Raw genomic sequence first — 26182 nt, 5'->3', positions numbered from 1 at the left:
ATGAGTTCTGCACTGAGCTGCACCGACCACATTCCGAGTAGCGCCTTCTCTTTGCCCTGAGTCAGCCGGAACCATCTTCAGAGGGGAAAGGAAGCGGGTTCCCTTCTTGAGCTGCACCCACGCCTCGCCTTTCTCCAGGTGCCGGAGCAAGAATAACACATAGGCTTTCATGTTAAGTGCCAGCTTCAAGCATCTGAATTCTGAAACTTGATCCAGACTCAGTAGGAGAGTGTTGTAATTGCTTAGCAATGCCTGCCATGGGTGAACACAGGGACAGTCGATACATATGTGCCATGGACTTGCTTTCCCTGTCCTAGAGTCTCCTTCTGAAGGCAACATATCGGGTTAACCAGAGCACGAAGGAGGACTTGGGCTAAAACATGCTTACTAGCAGCCTCTATGGGAAATGCATCAGGACACCAAGTACTTGTAAAATTACAGGGTAAACTTGGGACAAATGGGCGTCCCCTGGAAACATAAGTCATGGTCTCGTGTAGCCCAAGCCCTTTTGTTTGGGGTGGAAGAGTCGCAGCAGGACAGGGTGGGTGTGAGCACAGACGCGTCTGGCCTCCATTCTCGGCAGTGGGCGGAGGAGCCCAGAGGTGCCAGCTGGAACCTCGGGCTTGGCACGCTCACCTAGCCAGTGGGCACCTCCTCTCTACTCAGATGTGGGTCCAGAATTAACACTCTGCCTGCCATCCCCTGGGCTCTATCCCCCAGCCCCCCAGGAGAGGTGCCCCCCTCAAAAAAGATATGACCTAAGCACTCCTACCAGGAACCAACAGGTGGACAAGACGGGCCCCCAATTCTAACCTGCCCGAACATTTGGAAATATCATCACGGAGTCCAAACACCGCCTCTGCCTTTCGCCTGTGTACATGTGTACTGGAGAGCTAGGTGGGAGGAAGGTCTTCCACATATACCCCGAGTTTTTTCTTTCACTCCCAGCCCAATGTGCCACATCCCCCTCCTTGAGCCCCAGACCACTGCAGGTCTTTGTCCCCCCAGCCCCAGCCTGTCCCCCACCTCCTGGCCTGGGCAGGTCTCCCTCCTGCCCTGCTGGGCCTCTCAGGGTTGGTCAGTGTCTCTTCTCTCTCTGAATTAACTTGACATAACCAGACAGATGGAAATGATAAAATTAGAACATAGCTTTCCTTTGTGGACATCCCACAGACACTGTAGAGTTTTCCAGACAAAAGCAACAGAGCGGATAACACTGGGGGTTGTCGGCTTCCAGAATTCAGAGATGGTTCCAAGGAAGGAGTGAATAAAGGCCAACATGGGAGGAAAGAAAACCTGTAAATGAGAAGGCTGTTGGCGTTGCACAATTCCATTCGTTGAAGATGAGTTCTGTCTAAATGGAAAAACTGGGCTGTTGTTTTCACCCTGATTCCAAATTTCAGGGAGCTGTGCCTTCCAAGAGGAGGATGCTGCGGTGCTCCTGGCGGGTTCTGGTTCTCAGCAGGAGAGGGGACGGCCAGGCCCACAGGCCCAGCTGGTGGCGGGCGGGATGGCAGATGAGGGGTGGATGCGGAGGTGGGTGGATCCCTGGCAGCGCTCGCTCGGACACTGCACTTCAGCGGCTGAGGGGCAGCTGTGGGGTGCCCATGGACAGATGCGCGAGTGCCGGAAGCGTCAGTACTGAAAAAGGATGACCTGCAGAGGGAGGGCATGGGAGGTGGCTGAGCTGGGGGCCTGCCCCACTCAGCAGCTCCCCCGAGGTCCTTGAAGGCACGGAGAATGTGGATGGCTCAGGGCCCAGAGCTGGGTTCAAATCCTGGCTCTGGCACTTACTTGCTGTGGGACCTTGGGCAACTCACTTCACCTCTCTGAGCCTGTTTCCTCATCTGTAAAATGGGAATGACAAGACCTCTCTCTCAGAATAGGGAGGATTCAGTGAGATACAAGAGCAGCAGCAGCTGTCTCCTGGGCACTGCACCCTGCCCGGCACTGCGTGAGGAGCCTCACCTGCACTCTTTCATGGAAGGCGCATCGCCATCCCGCAAGGGTGCCCCCCAGCTAGCTCCATGATACAAGGGAGGGCTCAGAGAGGTGAAAATCAGTGAGCCTGCAATCCCGCAGCTAGGAAGAAGTGAACCCAGCGCTCAGCCCAGGCCTGGCTCCGGAGCAAGCTCTCTTCATTATACAACACGCAGCCTCTTCCTCTCGGAGGCCACCATGACCGCAGTCATCGTGCTTAGGGCAGACGAGGCGACAGGCCAAGCACTTCATGCGCACTTAGTCTCCCCAAAGCCGAAAGGCAGGTGGCTCAGACACACCAGGCACCTGACACACAGTGAGTGACCAGGGACCGTCTGCCCGTCCCCCTCCTCTTCTACCTAAAGCATCAGCTGGCTGACTTCTAGGCCACCAACACAGCCACTCCCTGAAGTTCAGGTCAAGGATACTGGCTGTTAGATCAACGGGATGTCACAGTGAAGTGTCAGGTGGAGGTCTTAAGTGGTCCCAGGACATCAAGTGGGTATGGCCATATGGCTGTTCCATTTCCTGACCCAGGTTACGTGCCCAGATCAGTTACGGGAAGAGGGGACGGAGGAAAGCAATGGGGACAGTCTCCACAGGAGTGAGCATAGCAATAACCACCATCTATGGCTACTTTCTGTGAACTGGGCGCTGTGCTAACTTCTTACATACATTACTGTGCTTGCCTTCAGCAACAAGCTTAGCTGGTGGGACCTGTTATTATCCCCATTTTGTGGCTGCAGGAACAGAGGCTCAGAGAAGCTAACCACGTTCCCAGGTCTCAGAGTGAGAAGTGGCAGAGCTGGGATTCGAGCCACACCGCATGGCCTCACCCACTCACCCAGCCTAGGGCAACGCTCTCCTCTGGCCTCCAGGATGCCTGGCCGGGGGGCTCTCTGGTGAGACCCCTCCCCTCTGCGAGCCTCAGTCTCTGCATCTGCTCAATGACAGCTCAGCCCTGATTTCTAAGCACCTTCTAAGCTCCAAAACTGCGGCGTCAGGAGCCATGACCAGAAAGAAATGTGGTTCTGGAAACTCACAGGTGTGTGTGTGTGGCCAAATGATGACGGAGCCGGGGGAGAAGGTGCTCTTCCTCGATGCTCAGAGCCCATTCTCCCGGCGGGGCCAGGCCTGGGCGTAGTGAGTGGGTTCAGGGGCCTAGCCCGGGAGCACTGAGTCTCCCTGTAGCTAGGCTGGCTCAGGCCTAGGGTGACTTGGGAGAAGGCCCATACAGTTCTGCACCCGCTGACCACACATAGCTCACCAGGCCCCAGAGGTTTGTCAAGATGTGGACAGAAAAGGTGCCCAGGGAGGAAGAAAGGTCAAGAAGGAGGGGGAGACATTTTTCTGCAGAGCTGCTAGATGTGAAGTTGGGGACGCAGCCCAGAAAGAGAGAACCCTGGCTCAACAGCCAAACCCAGGGGCCAAGAACCTTCTACAGCCAAAGCTGCCAGACCCCAGGCTGGCTCATCTTTCAGGCTGAACCAGACATAACCAGAACTTAGCTGAGCCACCAGGAGTCCAGGGCTTGTCTCCAAGCTCTGAGCCCGGCCCTGAATCCTTCCAAGGCTAACGCCCCTCCAGATAACGCCCAGGCCCCTCACCCTGTGATCCAAGCCCTGCATTATGTGACCCGGTCACCTCCCTGGACCTCGGCCACACTAATGCCCTTCTCCTCCTTCCTTGCTTCTCCCCTAGAACTTTCACTCCCTCTTCCCGGTTCTTGAAGGCCATGTTCATCCCTCACCTCAAGTGCCCTGGCACTCAGGGTGCAGCTACCTGCCTCCCATTCCAAGTCACACACTCCCGGAGGACAGGGACAGTGCCAGCTGGCCTCTGCAGCCCCTGCCCCAGGTCTGAGGCGATGAATGCGCCCCTGAAGGAGGGGACAGCTCCAAGGCAGACACTGCTGGAGTGGAAGGCAGCCCCAGCCACGCCCTCTGTGCAGCCCAGGGCGAGCTACTGTTCCGTCTGAGCCCCAGTGTCCGCAGGTGTGAGAGGGAGTCAGCAGGAACCATCCCCCCAGGGAGGCTGCAGAGGCTGAGACCAGGGAGAGCACTGTGTAAACCGTGAAGTGCTGCACGAGAGGACGCGGTTACTGATCTAGGCAGACTTTGGAGCCCAACAGATTCGCTGCATCCCTGGACAAGTCGTCACCTCTCTGAACCTCTGTTCTCTTATCTTTACCACCAGGATGCCATCCTCACACCCACAAAGTGGTTGGCAGGCATCAGACAACATGTGTGAAGCGTCTGCCATGAACAGAGGAGCTGCTCGAAGAACAACAGCTCTTACCGTGAGCTTGGCAGTCCCAGGGGGCACATTCCTGGGACGTGCTCACCGCCTCGCGGTGCTGCGGGATTTTGCCTTGAGCACTACCAGTTACTTGTAAACCTCTGTCCAACTAGGTTGTCTGTACCTCCATACCACACACCTTCCCCCACGGTGGAAGCACCGTGCCCGGTACACAGCGAGCGCTCAGTCAGGAGGCAGAGCGAGAGCGGCTGTCCTGGAGGGTGGTCCTCACCTCTGTGCGTACCCGAATCACACAGGCTGGGCATTACACTAGCAGATCCCTGGTCCCCGCCCCAGACCTCCTACCTCGTTGGCTCTCTAGGGGCCTAGGCTGGGGAATCTGCAGCTTTACAAACTACACAGGCGATTCTAAACATCACACCAACACCAGCCGCACTCTGCTGGACTCAAGGCCTCTGGGGCCCCTTCTAGCTTAAGGCCTTGGCCCCCTCCCCCTGTCCCAACACCCTGACTCCCAGCGCTCCCTGTGTCTCTTGAAGAGCACTGCAGCGATGTTTCTGACAGGTCGCCAGGGACCACCACTGCCCGAGACAAAGTCCACACGCCCCCACCTGGCAGCCTGAGGCCCCCACCCTTACTGTTCTTCCTCCCGAGCCTGTGTGCCAGAAACACTGGATTGCTCAGTGTTCCCTGAGAGGGCTTCCCATGACTTCCCCCATGAACTCTGACTCAGCCGTCAGGCCTGGGCTCAGATGTTGCCTTCCTCTAGGAAGCCTTGTGTCTCTCCTGAGCTGCACCCCGACCCCATCACAGTTTGATAGCAGTGTTCGCAGTGTTGTAACTGTTGGGGTGTGTCTCCCCCTCCAGACTGCGGTCTCCTCAAGGGCAGGGACCATGTTTTGCTCTTCTCTGTGCTCCTGGCAACTGGCTTGGGGCTCCTGGGCACAATCAGCACATAGCAAACATCAGCTAATACATGAGTAAGTGAATTAATAAATGCATAGGTTCTCATTCAGGCTCTGCGGCCTTGAGCCACCTGGGCCTCGATTTCCCCCTATCTAAAATGGAGCGTGTCTTAGAGCAGTGGCTTTCAGGCTAAGTAGGAGGTGGCCTGGAGCTAAGAGGGAGCTGGGAGGGGAAATTCCCTCTGCAGTTTCACCCAGAGCAGCTCTACCTACTTTTATCTGCATTATGGGTTATGGAAAAGATTTAATGAAGGTTTCCAGAGCTTAAGGACAAAACTTTCAATCACTGGACTGGCTGATGTTTAAGTACCCTTCTGGGTGTTCTGTCCTAATGCTGGAGACACCTAGAGACCAGGAATCCTTTCACAAAGGAGACCTTGCCTGTTGATCAAGGTCACTTGCTGACCTGCTATCCCCAGGCCACACAAGCTCAGGATATTCACCCCCAACAGACAGGAACAAAAAGGAGAAAGTAGAAGGAACCAGGGAGATGGTGGGAAGCAGGGTGGCGTGTGATATGAGCCCTCTCTGGATCCCCAGAGTTTGAGCAAAGTAACTAAATTCATAAGTCTGCAAACAAGAGGGCCAGCCAAGGGGGCCTTTGGAGTGACCGCGCACATAGAACACACTGGCACCTGCTCGAGCGACTGCTTCAGGGACAAGGTGGGGGCCTGAGCGTGCTGGGCGGAGAGGCATGGTGCCTGCTCGGTGTAAGGAATGCTGCTGGAACCCATCCCACCAGACCCAACCTGGCTCCATTTACCTTCTCACCCCGGTTGGAGAGCGGCCCATCCATATCGGCTTTGAGGTGGACGGGGGGCGCGGTGTAAGGCAGCCGGCAGTGCACCTGCCCGCACTGTACCTGACCTGTGGATGAGAGGAGGCCTTGGAGCCCATACCCGCCCTCCATGCAGGATCCCACCTGCCCTGTGCTCAGCAGGCTGGAGCCCTGGGACCATGCTCACCTCTGCTAATTACCAGCTGATTGGCCCGGGGCAAAATTGCATAGGGTTGGTTGCAATGCCCTATGTGAAGGGCTTTATAACCTATAAAGTTCTCTATGGTAACTGTCAGCTGATCGATACATAAACACTCATAAATGAATATGTATTCAATACCTCCTATATGCAAGGCTATCTGTTAGGATCCTCCCTTGGTGTCTTGTACATTTCCTCCCAGGTATCAACAAGGCTTTCTCCTCAGATAACTCTGCACTCGTATGTCAGCTTCCTTGTGATGCTCTCCTTGACCACTCTATTTAAAATTGCAAACCAACACCCACCCTCACACTCCTTGTATCTGCCAACTAGAATGCAAGCTCCAATGAGGGTAGGAACTTTTGTCTGTTTTCCAGATTCCAGATCTTTGTGAATTTCCAGTACCCAGAACGAGGCGTGGCATCTTTCTGTACTTATTCTAACATCTAAAACTGTAAGGAGAAGTCCACCCTTACATCTGATCCAAATCTCTCACATTTCACCCAAATCTCTCATGTTTCAGCCTCTTTACCACTAAAGTAGAGAAGTCCACGGCTTCCTCTTCCCTGCACTCTAACCACTTTGGTTACAAAAAAAGAGCCCTGTAAAGAGACTTAAAATTGATATGTAACTTGGGACAAGTCACTGTGCCTTTCTGAGCCACAGTTCCTTCATCTGTGGAATAAAGCAGTTATACAAGATTGAGGATTCTTAACCTGAAGTGCTCTTGGAGTCCATGAACAGCCTGAGATGACATGGAAAACTATGTGCGTATGTGCATTTTTCTGGGGTCTGGTTCCAAAGCTTTTTTCAGATTGCAAGCTCTAAGGCTCCAGGAAACTCAGGATCCTGTGAACATAGTTAACTGCAAAGCAAACTGCCCAGGTGAACTGCAGTCACGCAGCAGGAGGCAGCAGGCCCAAGGACACTTGAGAGCTCCTGCCCCAACCTGGGTTCCACCTCAAGGTGAAGAGGAAAGGGCCCTTCAGCCCCTGCTCTAGGTGTCAAAGACATACCCAGGCTTGGCCAACACAGTACAAGGGCAGAGTCCTGGCATGACTCTGGAGGCCAAGGCCCCGCTCCCAAGGGAGCCACTTAGATCCATTACCAAGTCCACAGTAACTGAGAGCTGGTAGCCCAAATTCCTGGTACCAAGAGAGCCCCTGGTGCTTGGTGCCTTTAACAGATGAACTAGATAGCCTATGGGCTCTCTGTGGCCTGAACAGAAGTCATTGTTTAAAAAAGAAAGGGAGAAAAAGTCCCTCCTACTGAGCAGATGGTTCAGAAAGGAAACAGCAAAGATGACGTTCCCACCAGCAGCCTGGGGCGGTAGGCAGGACTCTGCGCTCTCAGCGCAGCCAACCAGGACCACAGCTGCCATCACGGGCCAGCTAATACTTACCTAGCACTTACTAAGTGCTGAAGGCTTTTAAGTCAACAGTCTCATTGAATGCTCACAACACTGCTTTGAGATCGGTATTCTTACTGTCTTCATTTTTACAGATGAGGAAACTAGTATTCAGGGAAGCTAAAGAGCTTGCCCAATGTCACACAGCCAGGAAGTGGCAGGGATGGGATTTTAGGCCAGACAGTCTGACACCAAAGCCCACACTCGATCATTAAAGAACACTAGCTCCCACTCACTCATTGTGGACCTTTGGTTTCCTCATCTGTATAATGGGATGGTGATCCCTGATGTTCAGGAACATGGCTAGTGTCTGGCACATGGCAGGGGCTCAGTGAACAGCAGGGTCTCTCTGACCTCTTCCTTTTCCTAGAGCTACAGAAGGGAGGATTTGAGTTTGTGAGTACATTGTAGCCACTTCTGTTTTTCTGGTTATGCCCTGCTTTGAGGAAATAACCAATAGGAATACCCTTGAAGGGAAAGAAAATGTGTGGTAAGCACCTACTCAAAAGCAGATTCACTGAAATTCATCCCCCAGAAATGCACAAGGCTACTTACTCCCTCTCTCCTCCAACTTCCTGGTCCAAGTTCACTCCTCCGTGACCACCCTCTATCGCCCCACAGTGCTCAGCGCCCACGGGCGTGCCCGTCCTGTATTATTGTCTCTCCACCCACGTCCCACTCTGGAATGTGAGCCCCAGGAGCACACAGGCTTTGGTCTGTTGTGTTCTATGGTGTACCCCAGTGCCGAGGACGCAAAAGACACTCCAAAAATAATGACTGATATGAGTGTGTTTTCACTACCCTGCGAGGTAGGCATTATTAAAGTCCCAGTTTGTAGATAAGGAATCTGAGGTTCAAGGAGGTTAGGTGATTTGCCCGTGGCTTCGCAGCCCTGAGTATTTCCACCACACTGGCATTTTCCTTGTACCCCAAGTGCACCCAATGCCATTGTGCTCCCTGTGGCAGGCGGCAGACCTGCCTACATTCAGTTCCATTGACATTCTGCTCACCTGTTTCCCCACTCCTTGTGTCTCACTCATCCTACCCATCATTCTGGTCTCAGCTTTCTGAGAGGCGGCCCCTCCACCCTCCCATCCAGCACCTTCCCCAGAGGGATCATCGCAATGAAAACACGCTCATCTATCTGATTCTTGTTCCATGTTGTCTATACCACCAAAATGCAAGCTCCACCAGAGCAAGGACTTTACCCACCTTGTTCTCTCCCTAGTCCCCCGGGCCCTGGCACAGAGTGAGTGCTTGTAAAGTACTTTTTGAATGACTGAATGGCTTGCTTCTACTGAGGCGGAGCCAGGTAACTTAGTACCTCTTCCCACTACCTAGGTCTGAGCGACCTTGAAGCCCACATCTTCACCCACGAGGCTCCGAAAGGCCTCCCCACTTCTCCGCGGCCCACGCGCGCTCCTGTCCCAGGCCAGGAGGCCTGGGTGTCGCGGTCACTTACTCTCAATGTAGCCGTGCAGGGTGACCATGCGCGCCCGCTCAGGGCTGCTGAATGGGGAGTAGTGGATGTCGTCGGATAGGGATGAAGGGAGGCGGGACGGCGGTGCCCCGGAGGGCGGCACAGGATGCTGTGGTGTGTGTTTTTTATGACGCGCCCGGCAGTTTTGAAACCACACCTGGAACGACAGCCTCAGCAGCCTCAGCTTCATGGAAAAGGGTCGGACACGCCACCGGGGGACCCCAGACGGGACTGCCTCGTCGCCTCCTGAAGAAAGCGGCCACGTGCGCCCGGGACCGCAGCTCCGCTGCCCCAGGAGCCGCTCGAGGGCCCACCCCCAGACCGCTAGACCCCGCCCAAGACCTGAAGGCACCGCCCTTCCCCGGCCCCACCTGGATGACCCTCCGGCTGAGGCCCGTCATGTCCGCAAGCTTCTGCAGCGTCTGCGCGTCGGGATTGTTATCCTGCGCGAACTGCGCCTGCATAACCTGCAGAGCAAGGGGGCGAAGGGGCGGAGGCGAATAGGCACGGGCGCAGGGAGGTCTCCAGGGCCCTCGCCCAATCAGAGGCTCCGGCCTGGAGGCCACGCCCCAGAGAGCTATAGCCCCACCTCCCCACCGCGATTTCTGGAGAGGCGGAGCCAGGAGGCCCTCTCAGACACGCCCACACCAACTCCCCGCCCACACCTGGCCACCAGCGACCTTCCCCGGTACCTGCAACTGCTCGGCTGTGAAGGATGTCCGCGCGCGCTTGGCGGGCTTGGGCTGACTGTCCTGCTCCGAGGGCACTGCCCCCTCCAGCGTGAGGCCGTTCCCTGGGGGCGACAGAAGTGGCTCACCACGCGTCCGCACCTCTTCTAATGGCAGCCTGGAAAGGACGGGGGTGGGGGGAGCTGGTCCCTGGAAGGGTCAGGAGCGGAGTTGGCTGGGGGCGGGGACCCCAGGGTCCTAGTCCCTGAGCTCAGTCCTCGGGGGAGGGGCCTTTCATTTCTGACCGTCCGCTTAGTATCAGGCGCTTCTCTTTCAGTGTGCCCTTTATGTCTCTCAGCCCTGAGAACAGGTGACATTATCCTCGCTTTAAAGCGGAGGAAACTGAGGCTTAGAGAGAAGAAAGCCCCTGCCCCGACCTTTCACTAGTGTTCTGACTCCGGCGGATACAAGTAGGAAGCAAGCAGGCTGCAGAACTGTGATCCTAATTTTGTACAACCTGATGAAAGCAAAAAGGTTGGAAGGATATAATTTTTAAAGCAGATGGAAGCACAAAGGTCGGAAGGTGCAAGGAGTGCGATTATGGAGGTTCTACTTTCAATATTTCTCTAATTTTGGAGGTTTTTACAATCATACATCACCTCACTTCTCTAAGGCTTAATTTTGTCAGCTATTCTCTTTCCACTTATATTACTTTTACAATCACACTAATATACTCCCATTTCATTTTTAATATCTCATTTTTTCTGAATACAAAGGTAATGAGTACATGTTCCTTATCAAAAACTCAGAAAATCCGGATAAGCACAAAAAAAGAAAATTAAAATCACTAGCAATTACACCACTATTCACAATTTATTGTACTTTTAAATTAGGAAAAATACTATGTTGAGGAAAGAACAAAACAAACATTCCAACATACATACATAGAAAAAAAAAACCTGGGAAGACATGCACTAAAATATAAGGGGTGGTGGCATTTGGAGTGATTTTTATTTTCTTTTTGCTTAAGTGTCTTTTCTCAATTTTCTATGAAGGATGTGTGTCTGTGTTTAAGTTTGGAAAGTAAAACAGAAGCCCAGAAAGTAAAGAAGGTCTCAAGCCTTGAAATTCCTCTGCGTGGTAGGAGCCTGGGGCGGGGCCTGGCTGGGGGAGCTGGGGTGTACCCAGCCTGGCTGCGACTGGGAGTGGTCCTGGTTGGTCTGGGTGTGGGCGGAGCCTGGGGTCCCTGATGGCCATGGGGTGGGGAAACTTCTGCTCCCTGGATTCCATCCCAGCTCCACTGCTAACTTGTCCGCCACTGGAGGTGGACACAGCACCCCAGCCTCACTGGCTCCCCCCCAGGCCCCCTTCGTCCCAATCCTGGCAGGAGAAAGTGATGGCCCTGGCCAGGAATACCCTGGGGATCTCTAACTAGTCTCCAGGCTGTAAATGGAGGCAGGGTAATACTTACTCCTCCCCAGAGGCACTGTGGATGGGATATTTTGTGGTATTAATGTCTTCTAGGACAGCAGTCCCCAATATTTTTGGCAGCAGAGACCAACTTCATGGACGACAATTTTTCCACGGACTCGTTGGGGGTGGGGGCAGGGGAGGGTTGGTTTGGGGTGATTGAAGCGCATTACATTCAAGCTCACCTCCTGCTGTGCAGCCAGGTTCCTAACAGACCCCGACTAATACTGGTCCACAACCCCGGAGGTTGGGGACCCCTGTCCTAGGAGAACAGGCAGGACAAGGATTGCTGTGCCTGTCACTGCAATAGAGAAACGAAACTCATAGAGGGAGCCGCACCCCAGCAGCCTCCCCTGCTCGGTGAGGTCTGATGAAAGAGCCTTGGGACTCGGGAACGGGGTGGTGTGGCATGGTGGGTAAGAACCTGGGTTCTGGAGTCAGGCAGATGTGCTGGTATGTAACCTTTGGCAAGTCACATACTGCAGATAAACTCTGCCTGTGTCCTCACCTGTAAAATGGGGATACACCAGCTACTTCTTAGGGTTGTAAGAATTACATAGAATAATCCCTTTGCAGAGCAGCAAGCAGCTTCCGGACCCAGATAGGGGGATTATGGAAAGGGTCCCTGCCTCTGCCCACAGACGAGCCTCCGCTCCCCCTTTCTAGCCCCCGACCCACCTGTAACTCAGCCACCACAGTCCCTGGAAGACCTGGCCCCTGTCCCTGGACCTATGTTTCTTGGGAAATCACAGTATCAGAATGCTAAGAGATTCAGGGTTCTTCCTAGTCCACCATCCATCTTGCACAGATGGGGAGACTGAAGCCCAGGTTGAAAAGGAAATTTCGCACGTCAGAAATGCATGTCAGAAGCAAAACTGGAGTTCCCGTCTCCATTCTCAAAGGTCCTTCTCCTTACAGTCCGGCATGAAACCCCTGCCCCTAAACCTCTGGCTTAGAGCTACTGGCTTGGGAGTTGAGAGAACTGGGTTGGTCATTTCTCTGTAACAGCTGTAGGGGATGAGCGCTCGGCCAACCGGTGCTATCCAAAGGTGCAGTAGGCTGCCCCGTTGTGAAAAATCATCTCTAGCATTCATTGGCTGCCTCCTGGCCTAACAAAACATCCGCTCACCTCCCTTTGAGAAGGTGTCCTATCTAAACCCCATTTTACAGATGAGAAAATACAGTTGCAGGGACAGGCAGTGATTTCCAACTCCCAAGCACATGATGGAGCCAGACGTCTGGGCTCCGTGCGCAGCCTCCGGGGGATCAGGTGAACACCAGTCTCTAGAAGAGTGTGGGCACTCTCTGGGGTGTGAGGGCGGGGGAGGGCTGAGGGCAGAGGGCAGGGGGGTGGCCAGGTGCTGGGCGGGGCTGGTGCGGTACCGTTCTCTGCGGCCCTCTTGAGGTTCTCGATCATGGTGTCGTAGTGGATTCGGCACAGCACCTTCTCTTCAACCAGGCCAAATTCTTCGCCCGTGGACAGCTGGCGCTTGCACGAGAAGCAGGCGAAGCAGGCCAGATGGTAGGCGTTGCCGCGAGCCCGCCGCACCCAGTCGCTGGCGTAGATCTGTCGGCCACACCGTGCGCACTTGGTCCCAAATCGGCTGTGGGACACCGGGGCAGGGAAGGGGATGGCGAGGCTCAGACAGGCCCCCTGCCCCCCTCCAAATCCCAGTAGCCTGCCTGTACCCAGGCATCTGGGCTCAGGGCTGTCACTTGCTAAGGAATGTCCCTATGCCTGGATCCAGCACCCCCACTTCCAGACAACAGCCACCTGGAAAGTGAGTTGGTGGGTGGTTTTAATTTTCTTCTTGGTGTTTTTCTGGGTTTTCCAGGTTTTCTACAGTGATCACTTTCATTTGTATATAACATTAACTTGTTCACTAAAATATATCATAAGTGTTAGGGAAATATAATAATAATAATAATAGGCAAATCGTTGAGCACTTACCACGTGCCCAGCAGGATTCTAAGTGCTTTGTATTGATTATACTAGGTGATCATCATTTTTCAGATGAGGAAAAAGGGAGTTAAGTCACTTGTACAAGGTCATGAGGCTTGCAAGGACAGGAACCCGAGATGAATAAACTGTACCCCAGCGAAAGAGAGGCTGGGAGTTGCTGGGAAGCCTAGACAGATATGCATTACTGGCTTGATGACTCTGAGCAAATTGTTTAACCCCTCTAAGTTCTCATTTTCCTTGCCCTGAACTGAACTGAATGACAACAGCAATGACTACTATTATTTGTTCAGTGTTTTGCAGTCTATTAAGTAACCAGCTAGTCCCAGACTCTGAAGCCCCATGACATTCTAACAGTAAATGTTAAAAAGACCAAAAGAGCCCAGATCAAATGTCTTCGTACCCCTTAAGGCTTCCCTGATTCTGCCTCTTTCCCTTCTCCCTCCCCCTTTACAGTGCGGTTGTTTGGGTGCAGCCTCCCCCACCAAACCAGGAGCCCTTGGGAAGCAGCAGAGTCCGGTTCGCCCCGTCTGAGCATCGCCCCAAGGTCTGGCCTGTGAGCACCAGGGAAGGTTTGCTCTTAACATGGGCGTGAGCCTGTCTGAACCCTCTGAGCCTCAGTTTCCTCTGGTGCACACTCCATTTCAGGCTAAGGTGCCACCACTGCAGCAGCTCAGGCTTAGTAACCTAAATCACACGTTCCTCCCTCCCCTAACCCCACATCCAGCCAATCAGGAGGCACTGGTGGTGCCTTTCCTAAGTATCCCCAGGACGCGTCTCCTCCTTTTCATTGCCACTGCCGCCCCCTAGGCCGGGCTCCCATCATGCACCCCTTTCTGCAAGTCTTAGCCCTGGTCTCCCTGTTCCCAGGGCCAATCCATCTTCCAGAAAGCGGCCACAGCCAAGTTTCCAGCATGCACACTGAATCCTGTCCTGCCCTGCTTAAAATATTTTGGTGGCTCCACTCCACCCGTGGGATCTGGCCCAAGACCCTCGGAGTTTACAAAGCCGGACAGACCACATCCTCTCAGGCTCATCTTCTCTCTAACTTTTCTCAAGATCCCCCACCCCAAACCCAAGCTTGAGTCCCAGTCAGTCGCCATGGAAGGGCATTCCCAGATCTTCACGGGGCCCCTCTGCAGCATTTTCCCACCCCAGGCCTTCACACGCTCTCATGGTCCAGGAGGAAGGAGTGCCACAGCCCCCAGCACCGCCCTCTCTGCATTGACGGCACCGGTTTGCAGATGTTGGGTTCCCTGGATCTCTCTTCCACCTCTGGCACTCCTGAGACAGGACCAAAAAGACTCACCTCTGGGTCCCCAGGGCCAGAACACCCCCACCTGGAGAAGCATTGGACACGCTGTAAGGGTGCCCCGAAGCCAGCCCAGAAAATGCGCTCTGGTTACAACATCATCTGCCTTGGCAAACCAAGCAACTCTTAGTTGAATAAAAGGGTCTTGGGTTGAACTGAGTGTGGGAGAGGAGAGGCCTCGGCCAGCCTGGGGTCCCCAACACAACCCCAACGCGACTGCCTCCGGCCAGAAATTGTTAGCTCAGGCGCCGCTGCGAGCCTCTGCTGGGTCAAACCCTAAAGAGAGGCGGTTCCCTGCCGCGGAAACTCGGCTTCCCCAGGGCAGAGCCCAGCACAACCTGGGATTTCTGTTCACAATCCCTCAGCAGAGGGGAAAAGAACTCGCTTTACCCACACAGTCTATTCTCGTCGTGGGGCTGGCCTCGGTTCGGCTGTCGGTCTGGCGGCTACCGGATTGGGAGCCCTTTCTGGCCTCGGAGAGGAGGGAGTGGCCAGCCGAGTGCGGAGCCCTTGCTGAGGTCCGGGGTCCTGTGGTGCAAAGCCTCCACTGCAACCTCGGCTTCGCCGCAAGGGCCTAAGGTGGGGACTCTGGCACCCACTTTGCACACGTGGAAGCGGAGGCTCAGAGTGGGAGAGTGACTACTAGCTCAAGACCATAAAGAAAGTGGGGCCGGGGTTGAGGTCCGCTTGGAGGTGCAAAAAGGACCTCGAATCTGCAGAAGCAGCCAGGCTGGAGGTGGGATCTGGATCCCGGGTGGTGAGCAAGAGAGGGGCCTGGTCTGACCCCATCGTGTCCCCAGCCTGGTCCGCGGGCTCCTGGATACTCCAGCTCGCAGGGCCTGGGGGCCAGGGAGTTGGCGGGGGTGGGGGTGCGCGGTGCGGAAGGTGCGTTTCCAGTGAGTGGGAAGCGCCAGGGAAGGGAAGGTCCGGCCTTTACAGGACAGGTGAGAGCGACTTCGCCGCCCCTCCGTGGTCTCCTTGCACCGCGGCCAGTGCCCTGCGCCAGGGTAGCACCCGGGGTCTTCGAGCTTGGCTGTGTGGGATTCCTAGTCCTCTGGCAGGGACACGTCCCAGACACCCCGCGCATCCCTGATCTTCCCGCTCCAAAGTCCGCAACGCCCGCGCGCGCTCTACGCCTACAATGGCTGCTCACAGGTCCCCCATCTCCTTGATCCCAGGTGGCCGCCGCGAGTGGCTTCTCAGCAACTTTCTCAACACCTCCCCCATAACACCCCAAATTCCAGGAGCTGTCCCCAGGCCTAGGATCTCCCCGCGCTCGCTCTGGCTCGGCTCAATCAACGAAATTATCCTCGAGTTGGATCCTTGGATGGAGGAGGGGGTGGGGTCATTATGCAGTTTTGGATACGTTGCAGGCCGTTACTGGAGCGTGTCCTCCACCCAGGGCAGGGACCAATGGCACAAACAAGGATGAAATGAGTTGGCTTACGGATCGAGGCTCTGACAAACAGACAGGCTCCTTTCCAGGCGGGCTGCAAGGCCCGAGCCGCCAGGTTCCGGAAGCAGCGAAATTGGTGTCGGAGAAAACGAAACTTCAAGAAAAGGGTGTGCGGGAGCTGTGGAGCGAGCGCCAAAGGGATTAGGGGGCGCGGCTACAGCCCCAGACTCGTGCGCGCCCCTCCCTGGGTCCCGGCCCACGCCTCCGGGCAAAGACGCAAAGGACAGCTGCGCCTTGGGAATGGAGACGTGCATAACAGACGCTGCGTATCAGTAACAACTGCTGAAAGGGGTCTGGGTGGTCCTCACGCACCTCCTCGCTCTCTCTCCCCAAAGGAGGGAGCAGTGATAGCTGGGTAGTCGGGGTTGCGCAGAGGGAGCTGTGAGCCCCTGCCCAAGTCAGGCTCACTCTCCCGCACTACTTCCCCTGGATACCCAGCAGGCGGTCAGTGATCATTTGTTGGGTGCGCCTCAACGAAAGAGCCCATCGGAGTTTCACCCAGTCCCCCATCATTAAGCAACCCCTTTTCTGCAGGAGGAAACCGAAACTCAGAGTGGGAAGGCCACCGTTCATTCCGAAGCTAACGAGCCAGGGCGCCAAAACTCAAACCAGAGTTCACTTATTTTACGTTCAGGATGCTCCCTTGATAGCCTTAGATTCTAATGAGGCAAACAAGGGGGATTGTAGGTGGGACTCTGCCTATCCCCTCTGTTCCTTCTCTTCTAGGCAAACTTTTAGGAGAAGCCAGAAAAAAACAGAACCAGCAATTAAGAGGTTAAAAGGCCCTGCGCCTCGGAGGCCCCGACCTAAGGCCCCTCCCCCAAACTCCTTTCTTTGCTCCCCCAACATCTGTACCCAAACAGCTGACCGCTGCTTGGGCCACTCTCTGCTGTGGTGGGGGGTCCGCTTCCCAGCTCTGGAAGATTCCTGGGGACCCTTGCTCTGAAGGAGAGGGTGGGGTTCTCCCATTGGAGCTTGGGTTCTAGGCAGAAGGCAGGAGAAGGATGAGGTGCTGGCCCTAAGCCTCTTGGGTTCCGTACGGGAACTTCAGGGGGAAGCTCCAGTGGCCCAGCCCAGGGCACTCCCTTAAGTTTACCCTACAAACTCCAGGAGCCACACTTAACCCTTTACTCCCCACTCCCATGGTCTGGAGGCAAGAGGGCCAGGGGCCAGGGCGACCTGATCCTGGCAAAACTAATCCATTCAGGGCCTCTGAAGGAAGCCATTCGGGTCCCAGTGCTCCCAGAGTCCACCCAGGGAGTCTCACATCGGAGCACCCAGTGGGTGCTCCCTGAGTTAAGCCACGCAAACTGGGCAAGGAATCTTAGAGCCAGCAAAGAGGGGTCTTTGCCATTCCACCGGCCCCACCTCCTTGAGAGGAGCTGCTGAGATATCTCACCTATAGAAGAAGTGTATTGAATGTTTATACACCGGGATGGTAGAGTCAGGCAGCCCTGGGTCTTATCCAGGATCTGCCACTTAGGAACTGTGTGACCTCACCTCGAAGAGCCCAGTTTCCCCTCCTCTAATGTGGGGATTATGAGAGTATCATAATCACAGGGTGGACCTGAGGATTCAGTGGGATAAAGCAAGTAACGAGTTAACACAGTTCCTGACTTAGAGCTGAGCTTCAAACCTTCCACGCCCATTGTGTGTCCTCACCCCTGCCCTGCCCCCTTCCCACTCTCTCCCACTGTGTGACTTTGCGCTTCACCTGCCCCCCTCTGCGTCATTCATCTCCCCAGCTCTACAAGGGGTATGACGCTGCAGGAGGCCGAGGGAGCCAGGAGAGCCGGGCAGGTCAACCTGCTGCCGTTTCGGGGCAGCAGCTGCGGGTCAGTGGGTGGGGGAAGCCGTCTTGGGCTGTGGTTGATACGGATGCCCTAGAAAGGAACATTATTTTTTTTCCTCAGGACTTTTCTTTGCTCCTTCAAAGAAAATGGAAAGAAAAATGGTCTTACCCGCCCCCCCCCCCCCGCAAAGTAAAGAAATTAAAAGCAATGTTCTATTTCCCTGGTGGCAATTTTTTTTTCTCTAGGAGTGAGGGCAGTTGAGCTGTTGAGGTCCCGTTGGGAGGGAGATTTGGAGAAACTGAGGCAGAGAGATTCAGCGACCTGCTGTCAAGTGCAATCAGCCCGTGGAAAATCAACTCCTCCCAACGATGCCAATGAGCCAGGAGCAGCACTGGACCTCCCTACGCTCCCCCCCCACCCCCACCCTGAAGTGTTTCCTGGTGACTCTGGAGTGCTTTTCTAACTTCTAACTTCTGGCTCTGCCCAACGAGACTGAAGGACTGTCTCCAAGGAGGGCTGAGATGGAGGGTGGATTCCAAAAGAAGCCCTTCAGTGGCAGTGCTCTCTCCCTCCCTCCTGATGAAAATCTTGACTTCTCAGGGGCAGAGGGCTCCGTATCCCACCAGACCCCTGACCCCGGAAGGAAACAGAGGGCCAGAGAATCTAAGAGCACGGTCCCTCCCTGAGCCCCAGGTCTTGCTCGAAGGGGCACTCTGCCCTGCATCAGTCACGCTCTCTCCAGGAAGACCTCCCTTACAACAGCCCCCAGAGCCAGGGCTGCTGCTCAGGGCAGGCAACAGTCCCTGCCTGCCTCCCACTCCACCAGTTTTCCCTTTCTCTTTTTCTAGATTTCATTATGTTTGTTACAGGTGGGGCTGCCAGCAATAGGTTAGGCCTGTGGGGAGACCTGGCTAGGGGAGAAAGGATCAAAAGAGCCACAATTCCTCCCTCCCCCAGGGGAATGTGAGCTTCTCTTCCCTCCATTTTCTTAATCAAAATCTGTTTTAGTTTTGCTTTTGGGGTTCTTGTCACTGGAAAAGGATAGCGCTCAGAACCTGTAGCCCAAAAATGGCACAGCCCCACCCCTCCAGGCAAGCCCTGTTCCTCACACTGCCTGAGAAAACGACCTCAGGGGGTTGTGTCAGCAGCCATCCTGCCATGGTGACAATGGTGATAATCAAGGCACCCATAGCACCTGCCATTTAAGGAGCCTCTCCAGAGCCTCCCTCCTTTCACTGTCCTTGGTAGCTCAGAGGGACAACCCTGGAAATAGGACACTGAAGGCAGAGAGATGCAGCGATTTGCCCAAAGTCATGCAGCGAGTCCGTGTTGTCCTGGCGGGGCTCAGTCTCTGCCACTCCCCCAAACAGCTGCACATTCTATCCCCTCTACCCCATCGCAGTGGGAAGGAGCACTCCAAAGCCAGTGGAGGCTCTGAACATGCGGTCAGGGTTTTGACTAACCATTGAAAGTCTAGCAAGCACAGCATTTGAGGAGGCTTGGTCCAGCCTGGGCATGAGCTGGGGCCGGAGAAGCAGCAAGAACATGTGGGCGGGTGACTGATAGGGCTGCCAGCTCTGTGGTCACCAGGAGAGACAGGATCGGGGTCCAGCCCTGCCTTACTCTACAGGAAGAGGCTGCGATACCATCCTGCTAGATTTCTCAAGTTGCAGCTCTGTCCCTGGCTAGCTGATGGCAGCTGGCTTTCTTTCTCTCTTTCTTTTCTTTTTCTTTCTTTCTTTTTCTTCTTTTTTTTTTTTAGACCAACTGGAGTCAGGCCTAAAGCAAGGAGGCGGCTAGACAGGGACTCTAACCTCCGTTTCCTGCCTTGGCCAGCCAACCGTCAGATGGAACAGTGCAGGGAGACAGCACACTCCAGTTACACACCGCACAATGATAGCGCTGCTCTGACACACACACAACACAGCAGCCCACACCCACAAATCCGCATTCACACCACGCCCTTGAGTCCTCAGTGCCTGGGTTAAGGCCCTAAGCAGAAATGCCCCCGCAGAGGAGGAAGGGGTAGGGTGAGGAATGACAGGCTTTCCGAACCCTCATCCTCTCACCTCCAGATCCCTGTCCGGATCTCCTTGCGCACTGGCGTTCACACATAGACACATACTCTCACCCGAGAACTAAAAGACAAACGCTTGTCATAAAGGAACACAATGCTGCCCACACATCCCCGACGCTGCTCAGTGAAGCATTCCCTCAGTGCCAATGCGCAGATCCAAACAAAACACACACATACATTCCCTGCGAGCTGAGTGCTAGGCCACCTTGTAAGAGACCCAGCTGGACACACTTTCACATTGATCTTCAGCAGAGGAGTCCAGTTCTGGAACCTTGCTTTCCATGGTTCCCCCACAGTATCCCAGCCCAAAATGCTGCAAACATCCCCCTAGATTCAAAGTCCTCTCTTTCCAAGTCCCGGAAGAGTCAATGGGGCGGGGGAGGGGGCGGTGAGTTGGCATTGCCTCCCACCACATTCCCTGACTCCCAAGAAGACTGAAGCCATGGACTCTTCTTAGGCAAGGACAGAAGGGATGTCGGTGGAGGTGGTGGTGGGGTTGATAGGGGAGCAGCTTTCTCTATTTCCTGAGAAAGCCCCTGGGAACAGGCATCCCCTCCCAGGAACCAGTCCCATTCCACTCGTTTCGGATTCCGTAGACCCGGTGGGAGGGCATCCGGCCTGGTTCACGCTTCCCGCGGGGGTCAGGGGGACGACCGACAGCTGCGCCTATGACTTAGCAGTGACCTCGACCCCATGACCGGGTCAGATCGGATCGTCTTGCTTAGGAGCTAGGTGCGCGCAGGCAGCGGAGACGCGGCGGTGCTGCGGCAGGACAAACCTCTGCTGCTGTGGAGAGGGGCCGCCGGGACGCGGCCCTGCAGCAAGGAGAGCGCAGCCCGGGGTAATCCTTCTCAGGCCCGGGCTGCAGCGTTCGACTCCCCCGCTTCCTGTCCCGGCAGCCCAAAGACAACCTAGACCGGGGAGAAGCTGAAACGATGACGGGGCTAAGACTGGAACGGATGCCTGGGACCCAGCCAGGGACCCAGGCTCAAAAAGAGACAGTAGATCGACGCAGGGTCTACGTTGACGCGGAGCGGGAGGCAGAGGTTGGGGCTTAGGATGAGGTGGTTGACTATGGGATCGGATCTGAGACCGATGCGAAGCTAGTGCTTGGGGCCAACCAACCCCAAGCCCAGAGCGCAGCCGGCCGGGGTCAGGGCCGGGGCAAGTCTGGAGCACAGCTCAGGGTCTGTCCAGGAGAGACGCCGGCACGGCTGGAGTTGGAGCCGGGTTGGAACCCAGAGCTGGAGCTGGGGAGGCAGCCAGATGAGGGCTGCCATCCGGGGGGTCGGGGAAATCAGAGCTCGACCGCGGCGCTGGAGGTCGCAACTGGAGCCTGAGACTCAGCCAGGACCCGAGACGGAGCCAGACACACAACCGAACCCGAGCGGGTCGCAGGAACAGGAGGAGAATCTCGGGCCAGGACCGGTGCTGGCACCGGTGCGCAGCCTGGAGCTCCTGATTCGCGGCGCTGAGAGCCCGCGGAGCTGGGCCGGCGCGGCGCGCCAGGAGTGCACTCGCGACTCGGGGCTCTGGAGCCAGACACCACGCTCCGCAAAGACGGCTTCCACGCGCACAGGAACCTGCCCGCGGCGACACTGCTGGCCCGGCGGCCGCAGCCTACCTGAAGTAGTCCATCTTGCAGAAGATTTCCTTGTTCTTGATGTAGCAGCTGTTCTGCTGCCTCAGCGACGTGCGACACACCGAGCACTCGAGGCACCGCACGTGCCAGATGAGGTTGTTGACCTGGGGAGGGGAAGGGCGGGGGCGGCTCAGCGAGGGCCTCGTTTCAGGCCAGGCCCCGACCTCCCTAGCCCCCTTTGCGGACAGAGACGCTGGAGCTCTGACGGTGCAGGCGACCTCCCCCGCTTTTCTTCTGTAACACTGGGGCTCAGGGAGGTAGAAATAAACTCTGCCCATTTCGCAGACGGGACGCCGGGAGCGCAGGGACGCTACGTTTAGCCCAAAGCCTCGCCGACAGGATTCGTAATCAAGTGGACCTAGTGCCAGCGTATCTTCCGTGCAGCCTTCTGGGCTGCAACCCACCCTGGACCGCACGCAAGCAACACCCGGCCCCTGTTTCACCTTGAGCAGATACCGGTCCAGGATCTCGAGGCCGCAGCTGGAGCAGATGTTCTTGCCGGCGGACGGCACGGAAGAGGCGGCAGAGGGCGGAGAGCAGACAGAGGGCGTGCTGGGCGTACAAGGAGAGGCCCGACCCTCGTCCTTGTCCAGAGCGCCTGCCAGGGCCTCGGCGTCCGACTGAGCCTGCGGCGGGGGAGAGAGGGACGGCCGAGCGCTGAGAGGAGCGCTGAGCCCAGGGCCCAGCGGCGCAGCTGCCTCAGGGACAAATCTGGGGCCCCAGCGCACCAACTGACAACGAAATTCCCCCGAGACGCCGCGCCATGTGCTAGAGGACAGGAATGGAAGGGCCTATCGGAGAGGAAGGGACGGCTCCAACTGTTAATACACGCGTCCTGGGTGTTGGGAGCGGTCAAAGCCCATATTCTCGGCCGGAAAACCGAGGCTCAGGGAGGGGCGGCGCCCTCCGGGAGTCCCCCAGCGCATGGGCCGCGGTTCGGGGCCGGAAAGCCGGGCCAGGTCCCTAGGGCCAGACCGCGGACCTAAGGCAGGGCCGAACGAACTCACCATGGCGGGCGGAGCGGTCCCTTCAAGGCAGCGGGTGGTCGCTTTGCAGCCGGACCCTGGCTGGGCCATCACCTGGGGGAGGGGGGGGGAGGGAACGCAGGCGGTGGCGGCTGCAGAGCTGGCTCCGCTCAGCCTGAGCCCAGCGCCTCCCCGCGCCTGTTATATAAACGGGCGCGGAACAATGAGTCCTAACTTTGTAGTGGGCATTTAAAGCCCTTCCCCACAAAAGCGGTGTCTCTCTAATGAAGCAATTTGAATTTGGATTGGATTTTTTCCCTCTCTCTCCCCCTCTCCCTGCACTTAACCCGTGGCTCTTGAAGTAATCGCTTAGTTCCCTTGCAATACAAGCCTCTGAGGGGGAAAAAAAAACACGCGCACACACACAAACTACCTGCAATTAGAAATTGTCGTGAATGCCCAAGATAAGAGGTAGCCAGAGTGTCAATTCCAACTGTCAATCAGTGAGATCCATCAGGCCGCCCAAAGAATTGCAAATTTGATTTTTTAATGGTAGTAATTAAAAATCGAATTTTTTCTCCCTCCACCTACCCCCCTTCCTCGCTCCCTTCTCCTCCTCTCGACACAAAATGCAAAAAGGAGAAAAGGGAGAAAGAAAAGAAAAAGGAGATGGGGGCGGGTGTTGGAGGAAAATAAAAAAGCGGAGCGCGGGAGCATCAGCCCACCCGCCCCGCGCGCGCGGCTCAATTGACTCTGCGATATTGACACGGATTCAGGCGCCTTTCGAGGGCCACTCGGAGGGAGACCCGGAGCAAAACGGGGGCGAGATCGGGGTCGAACCGGGACCAAGAAGAGAATACGGAGGTGTCCAAGAGGCGGAAAAGACACCCTTCGGCCCCTCGGCGCGCCCGGGACGGCCCCGCGTCGGGATCCTCAGCGTTGCGCCCGCACAACCCCCGGCACATCGGCGCTATCAGCGCCTATTCAGACGGACAATACCCGCCTCGCCTCCTCTTGATTCTCCTGTGTCTTTGCTAAATCGCTTTTTGAGAAATTCCTCCAACATTTGCATAATGTGTTCCCGCTTTCCGCGACCCCCTCCCCCTCGCGCTCGCGCGCGCTCACACACTCACATACACACACTCACAGGCGCACCCCCGCAACCCCTCCAACGGCGGCCGCCCCGGCCGGGGCCGCCCGGCCGCTCGCTCGCTCGCTCGCTCACCTGGTCGGCGGCGGGGCCGCCCTCGGGCAACGCCGGGGCGGCGTTCTCATGCTTCCAGTACATGGGCCGGGGAGCGGCGGGCCCGGCGGGCGCGCAGCGCAGAGAGCCGCGCCGAGGGGGTCCACGGCCGGCGCAGTGAGAGCAGAGGCTGAAGCAGGAGCTGGAGGAGAGCGGAGGCGCCCGCTCCGCCGCTCCGGGCCGGGCCCCAGCCCCCGCCCCCGGCCCGCGCTCAGCCCCGGCCTCCTTGGCTGCCGCCGCCGCTGCCTCCGAAGAAGGTCCCGACAAACTTGGAGAGGCCCCCGCCCCCTCCTTCTCCTCCTCCTCCTCCCCCTCCTCGTAGTCCTCCTCCTCCTCCTCCTCCCCCTCCAGCTGCAGCGTCGGCCGCCCTGCCGCTGGAGCCCGGCTCGGTTCAAGATGAGTCATGCGTGACCAATCCTCTCCCCGCCAAGGGAGAGCGAGACGCACACACAGAGGCAGCGACCCAGAGACGCACACACACAGTCATATAGACACACAGAAACTCGGAGCTGCTGACAGAGACTGAAACACGCTGACACACAAAGGCACCGACAGGCGGGCACACATCCACACAGCTCTCACACCGCCCCTCCCTCAAAGGGCACCCACAGCTCTGAGGCACAGGTCCACTCCCAGGCGCAAGAGGGACCCACGGTCACACACCATCAGCCGAGGTGGATGCCATATAAAGTCACACACGGTGCTGTGCGGAGGCAATCCCACGCGCGGTCCGTCTGTGTGCATGCTCAGGCAGATGACTGCCCTTCACATCAGCTGCGGGAGCCCAGGCATCCCTGTACCCTCACACACCTGCACAGATACCTCTGCTCCATACCAGCCAGAGGGTGCATCGGCTCCCAGTCACTGAAGGGGATTGTGCGGGTGGAGGAAGAGGGTTCTTGGGGGGGGGTGCTCCCCTGAATCCTCCTGGGAGAGATTGTCTGGGACATCCTCCCTTCCCTTCAGGATGTGCTGAGCCATGCGGTCTAATGCCCCTCTCACCTTCCCTGTGGTACTGCTGATAGGGAGAAGGGGAAGGCAGGGAGGCCTCCGCATTTGCATAGGACACAGCCCCCAAACACAAAGACACAAAGCGCTCCAAGACAGAACCTTACACAACTAACACCCTACAACATACACGCACAAGTGAACCCTCACAGCCTCAGCCTCTTTCTCCACACATGCACTGATCCTAGAGGGACACAGGTAAATGTAGAGCCTCTTCTAAAAACAAATATGCGCACCCAGACTCAGACCCAGCCCAGCAGAACAGGAAGACACCTCGCCTCCCTGCCATCCCACAGACCACGGCCTCCCAAATTAGCCTCGTTGACAAACGTAAACACCACACACGTGTGTTCTTCCACTAGTGCGCACATCCACACTCAAGAGAGCACAAACTCCCACAGGGCTTCAAACACACGTAAAACCTCCTGTCCTTTCCTCAGACACCCACAGGTCTGCACACACGTCCCTACAGATGGCGAAATAACCTTTTATGGGCAGAAACAGTATCCACACCTCTGCAGACGCAGGATTCCCAGTGGCCACAGCCTCAGCCGTGCACACCCACAGGCACATCCTAATGGAGACAAGGGTATCTGCGCAGCAACACCCCCAAAAGATACAATTATTTGTTCCTTTATAGGCACCAAGGCCCAAAACGGCCCCAACCCCAGCCAGCGGTGCCTCCCACTGCCTGCATCCCTGCGTTCCAGTCGTTTATTGCCCTCAGACGCAGGAATTCAGATTGAAAAGGTTCTCTCTGAACCCTAATCTTTCATACTAAGATTACTAATTGCAATGTGAAAACTGGTGAAGAGTGTGCCTTTACACACGCCCCCTCAAACATTCCGATGACCACAGACAAATAGCCTATTCCCCCTCCAATATCTCTTTTCCACATAATAAACCCAGTTGCATACTTTAATCTGTGACAGGCTTGCAGTTTTACAATCAGGGCTTTGTTTTCTTTTTAAAATAATCTTACGAAGAAATGTCTCTTATTGTACCCATTTTACTGGTGAATAAACTGAGATTCAGAGAGATTGTGTGATGTGTCCGAATTGGTGCCACATGGCTAATGGCCAGAGCCAAGAACTCAAAACCAGAGTCATCTGACATCAGAGCTCATACTAGAATTCTAGGCTGTATGCATGGCCATGTCCACTCTCTGCATATACACACACACAGGTGTGCACACATTAAAAAAAAATTGTCAAAAGACCTGGATATGACTCCTGGCCTAACCACTTATGGGTTAAGCGTCTTTTCTCATCTGCAAAATGAGAATAATGATAGGGCGACCTTTATCTCCTTCTCCTCCCTTTCTGGGTGGCTTGGGGAAGCGGAGGTCATTGAACATTATACGATGCTGCACATCTGCCAGGTGCGTGAGTGCAGAAGGACTCCAGAAAAGGAGAAGTCCAGGAGGATGGTACTGGCTTTGCAAAAACTTCTCAAGAAACAGGTGTGGCGGAGGCTTGAGCTGAAACTAGAGGGCAGGTGAAATTTGGGTGGATTCGGG

At 55.9% G+C, this 26182-nt stretch overlaps 1 protein-coding gene across 3 annotated transcripts; it reads right to left on the bottom strand.

Moving 5' to 3' along the window:
* Window positions 1-1569: 1569 nt before the first annotated feature.
* Window positions 1570-23700, bottom strand: LHX6 (LIM homeobox 6). Of its 3 annotated transcripts, none has more exons than XM_054584900.1 (10): window positions 23328-23377; window position 23165; window positions 22455-22526; window positions 21891-22073; window positions 21430-21551; window positions 12591-12811; window positions 9762-9862; window positions 9441-9536; window positions 9052-9226; window positions 1570-1656 (listed from the first exon to the last, which is right to left on the bottom strand). In XM_054584900.1, exons 1-10 carry the CDS (start codon window positions 23375-23377, stop codon window positions 1577-1579), a joined length of 1101 nt encoding a protein of 366 aa, XP_054440875.1. In that variant the 3' UTR covers window positions 1570-1576. The 3 variants fall into 3 exon arrangements, with proteins under 3 accessions (XP_054440875.1, XP_054440874.1, XP_054440873.1); XM_054584898.1 differs by lacking the exons at window position 23165; window positions 23328-23377 and adding exons at window positions 5968-6071; window positions 23638-23700 and having other exon boundaries at window positions 1600-1656; XM_054584899.1 differs by lacking the exons at window position 23165; window positions 23328-23377 and adding an exon at window positions 23638-23700.
* Between the last annotated feature and the right edge of the window lie 2482 nt (window positions 23701-26182).

Source organism: Pteronotus mesoamericanus, unplaced genomic scaffold (genome assembly GCF_021234165.1).
Source record: "Pteronotus mesoamericanus isolate MK-2021 breed Mesoamerican mustached bat unplaced genomic scaffold, CSHL_Meso_final contig_78, whole genome shotgun sequence".
In the NCBI taxonomy this organism is placed as follows: Eukaryota; Metazoa; Chordata; class Mammalia; order Chiroptera; family Mormoopidae; genus Pteronotus; species Pteronotus mesoamericanus.
This window is presented reverse-complemented; position numbering and strand designations above follow the sequence as displayed.

Excerpts from the sequence above, each read along its gene's own strand:
- LHX6 (XM_054584898.1), bottom strand. The coding sequence starts at position 23,700 with ATGTACTGGAAGCATGAGAACGCCGCCCCGGCGTTGCCCGAGGGCGGC. Across the intron at positions 12,812-21,429 it reads TGCAAGATGGACTACTTCAG|CCGATTTGGGACCAAGTGCG; the intron begins GTAGGCTGCGGC and ends GGTGTCCCACAG. Across the intron at positions 1,657-5,967 it reads TCTCCAACCGGGGTGAGAAG|GTCATCCTTTTTCAGTACTG; the intron begins GTAAATGGAGCC and ends CTCCCTCTGCAG.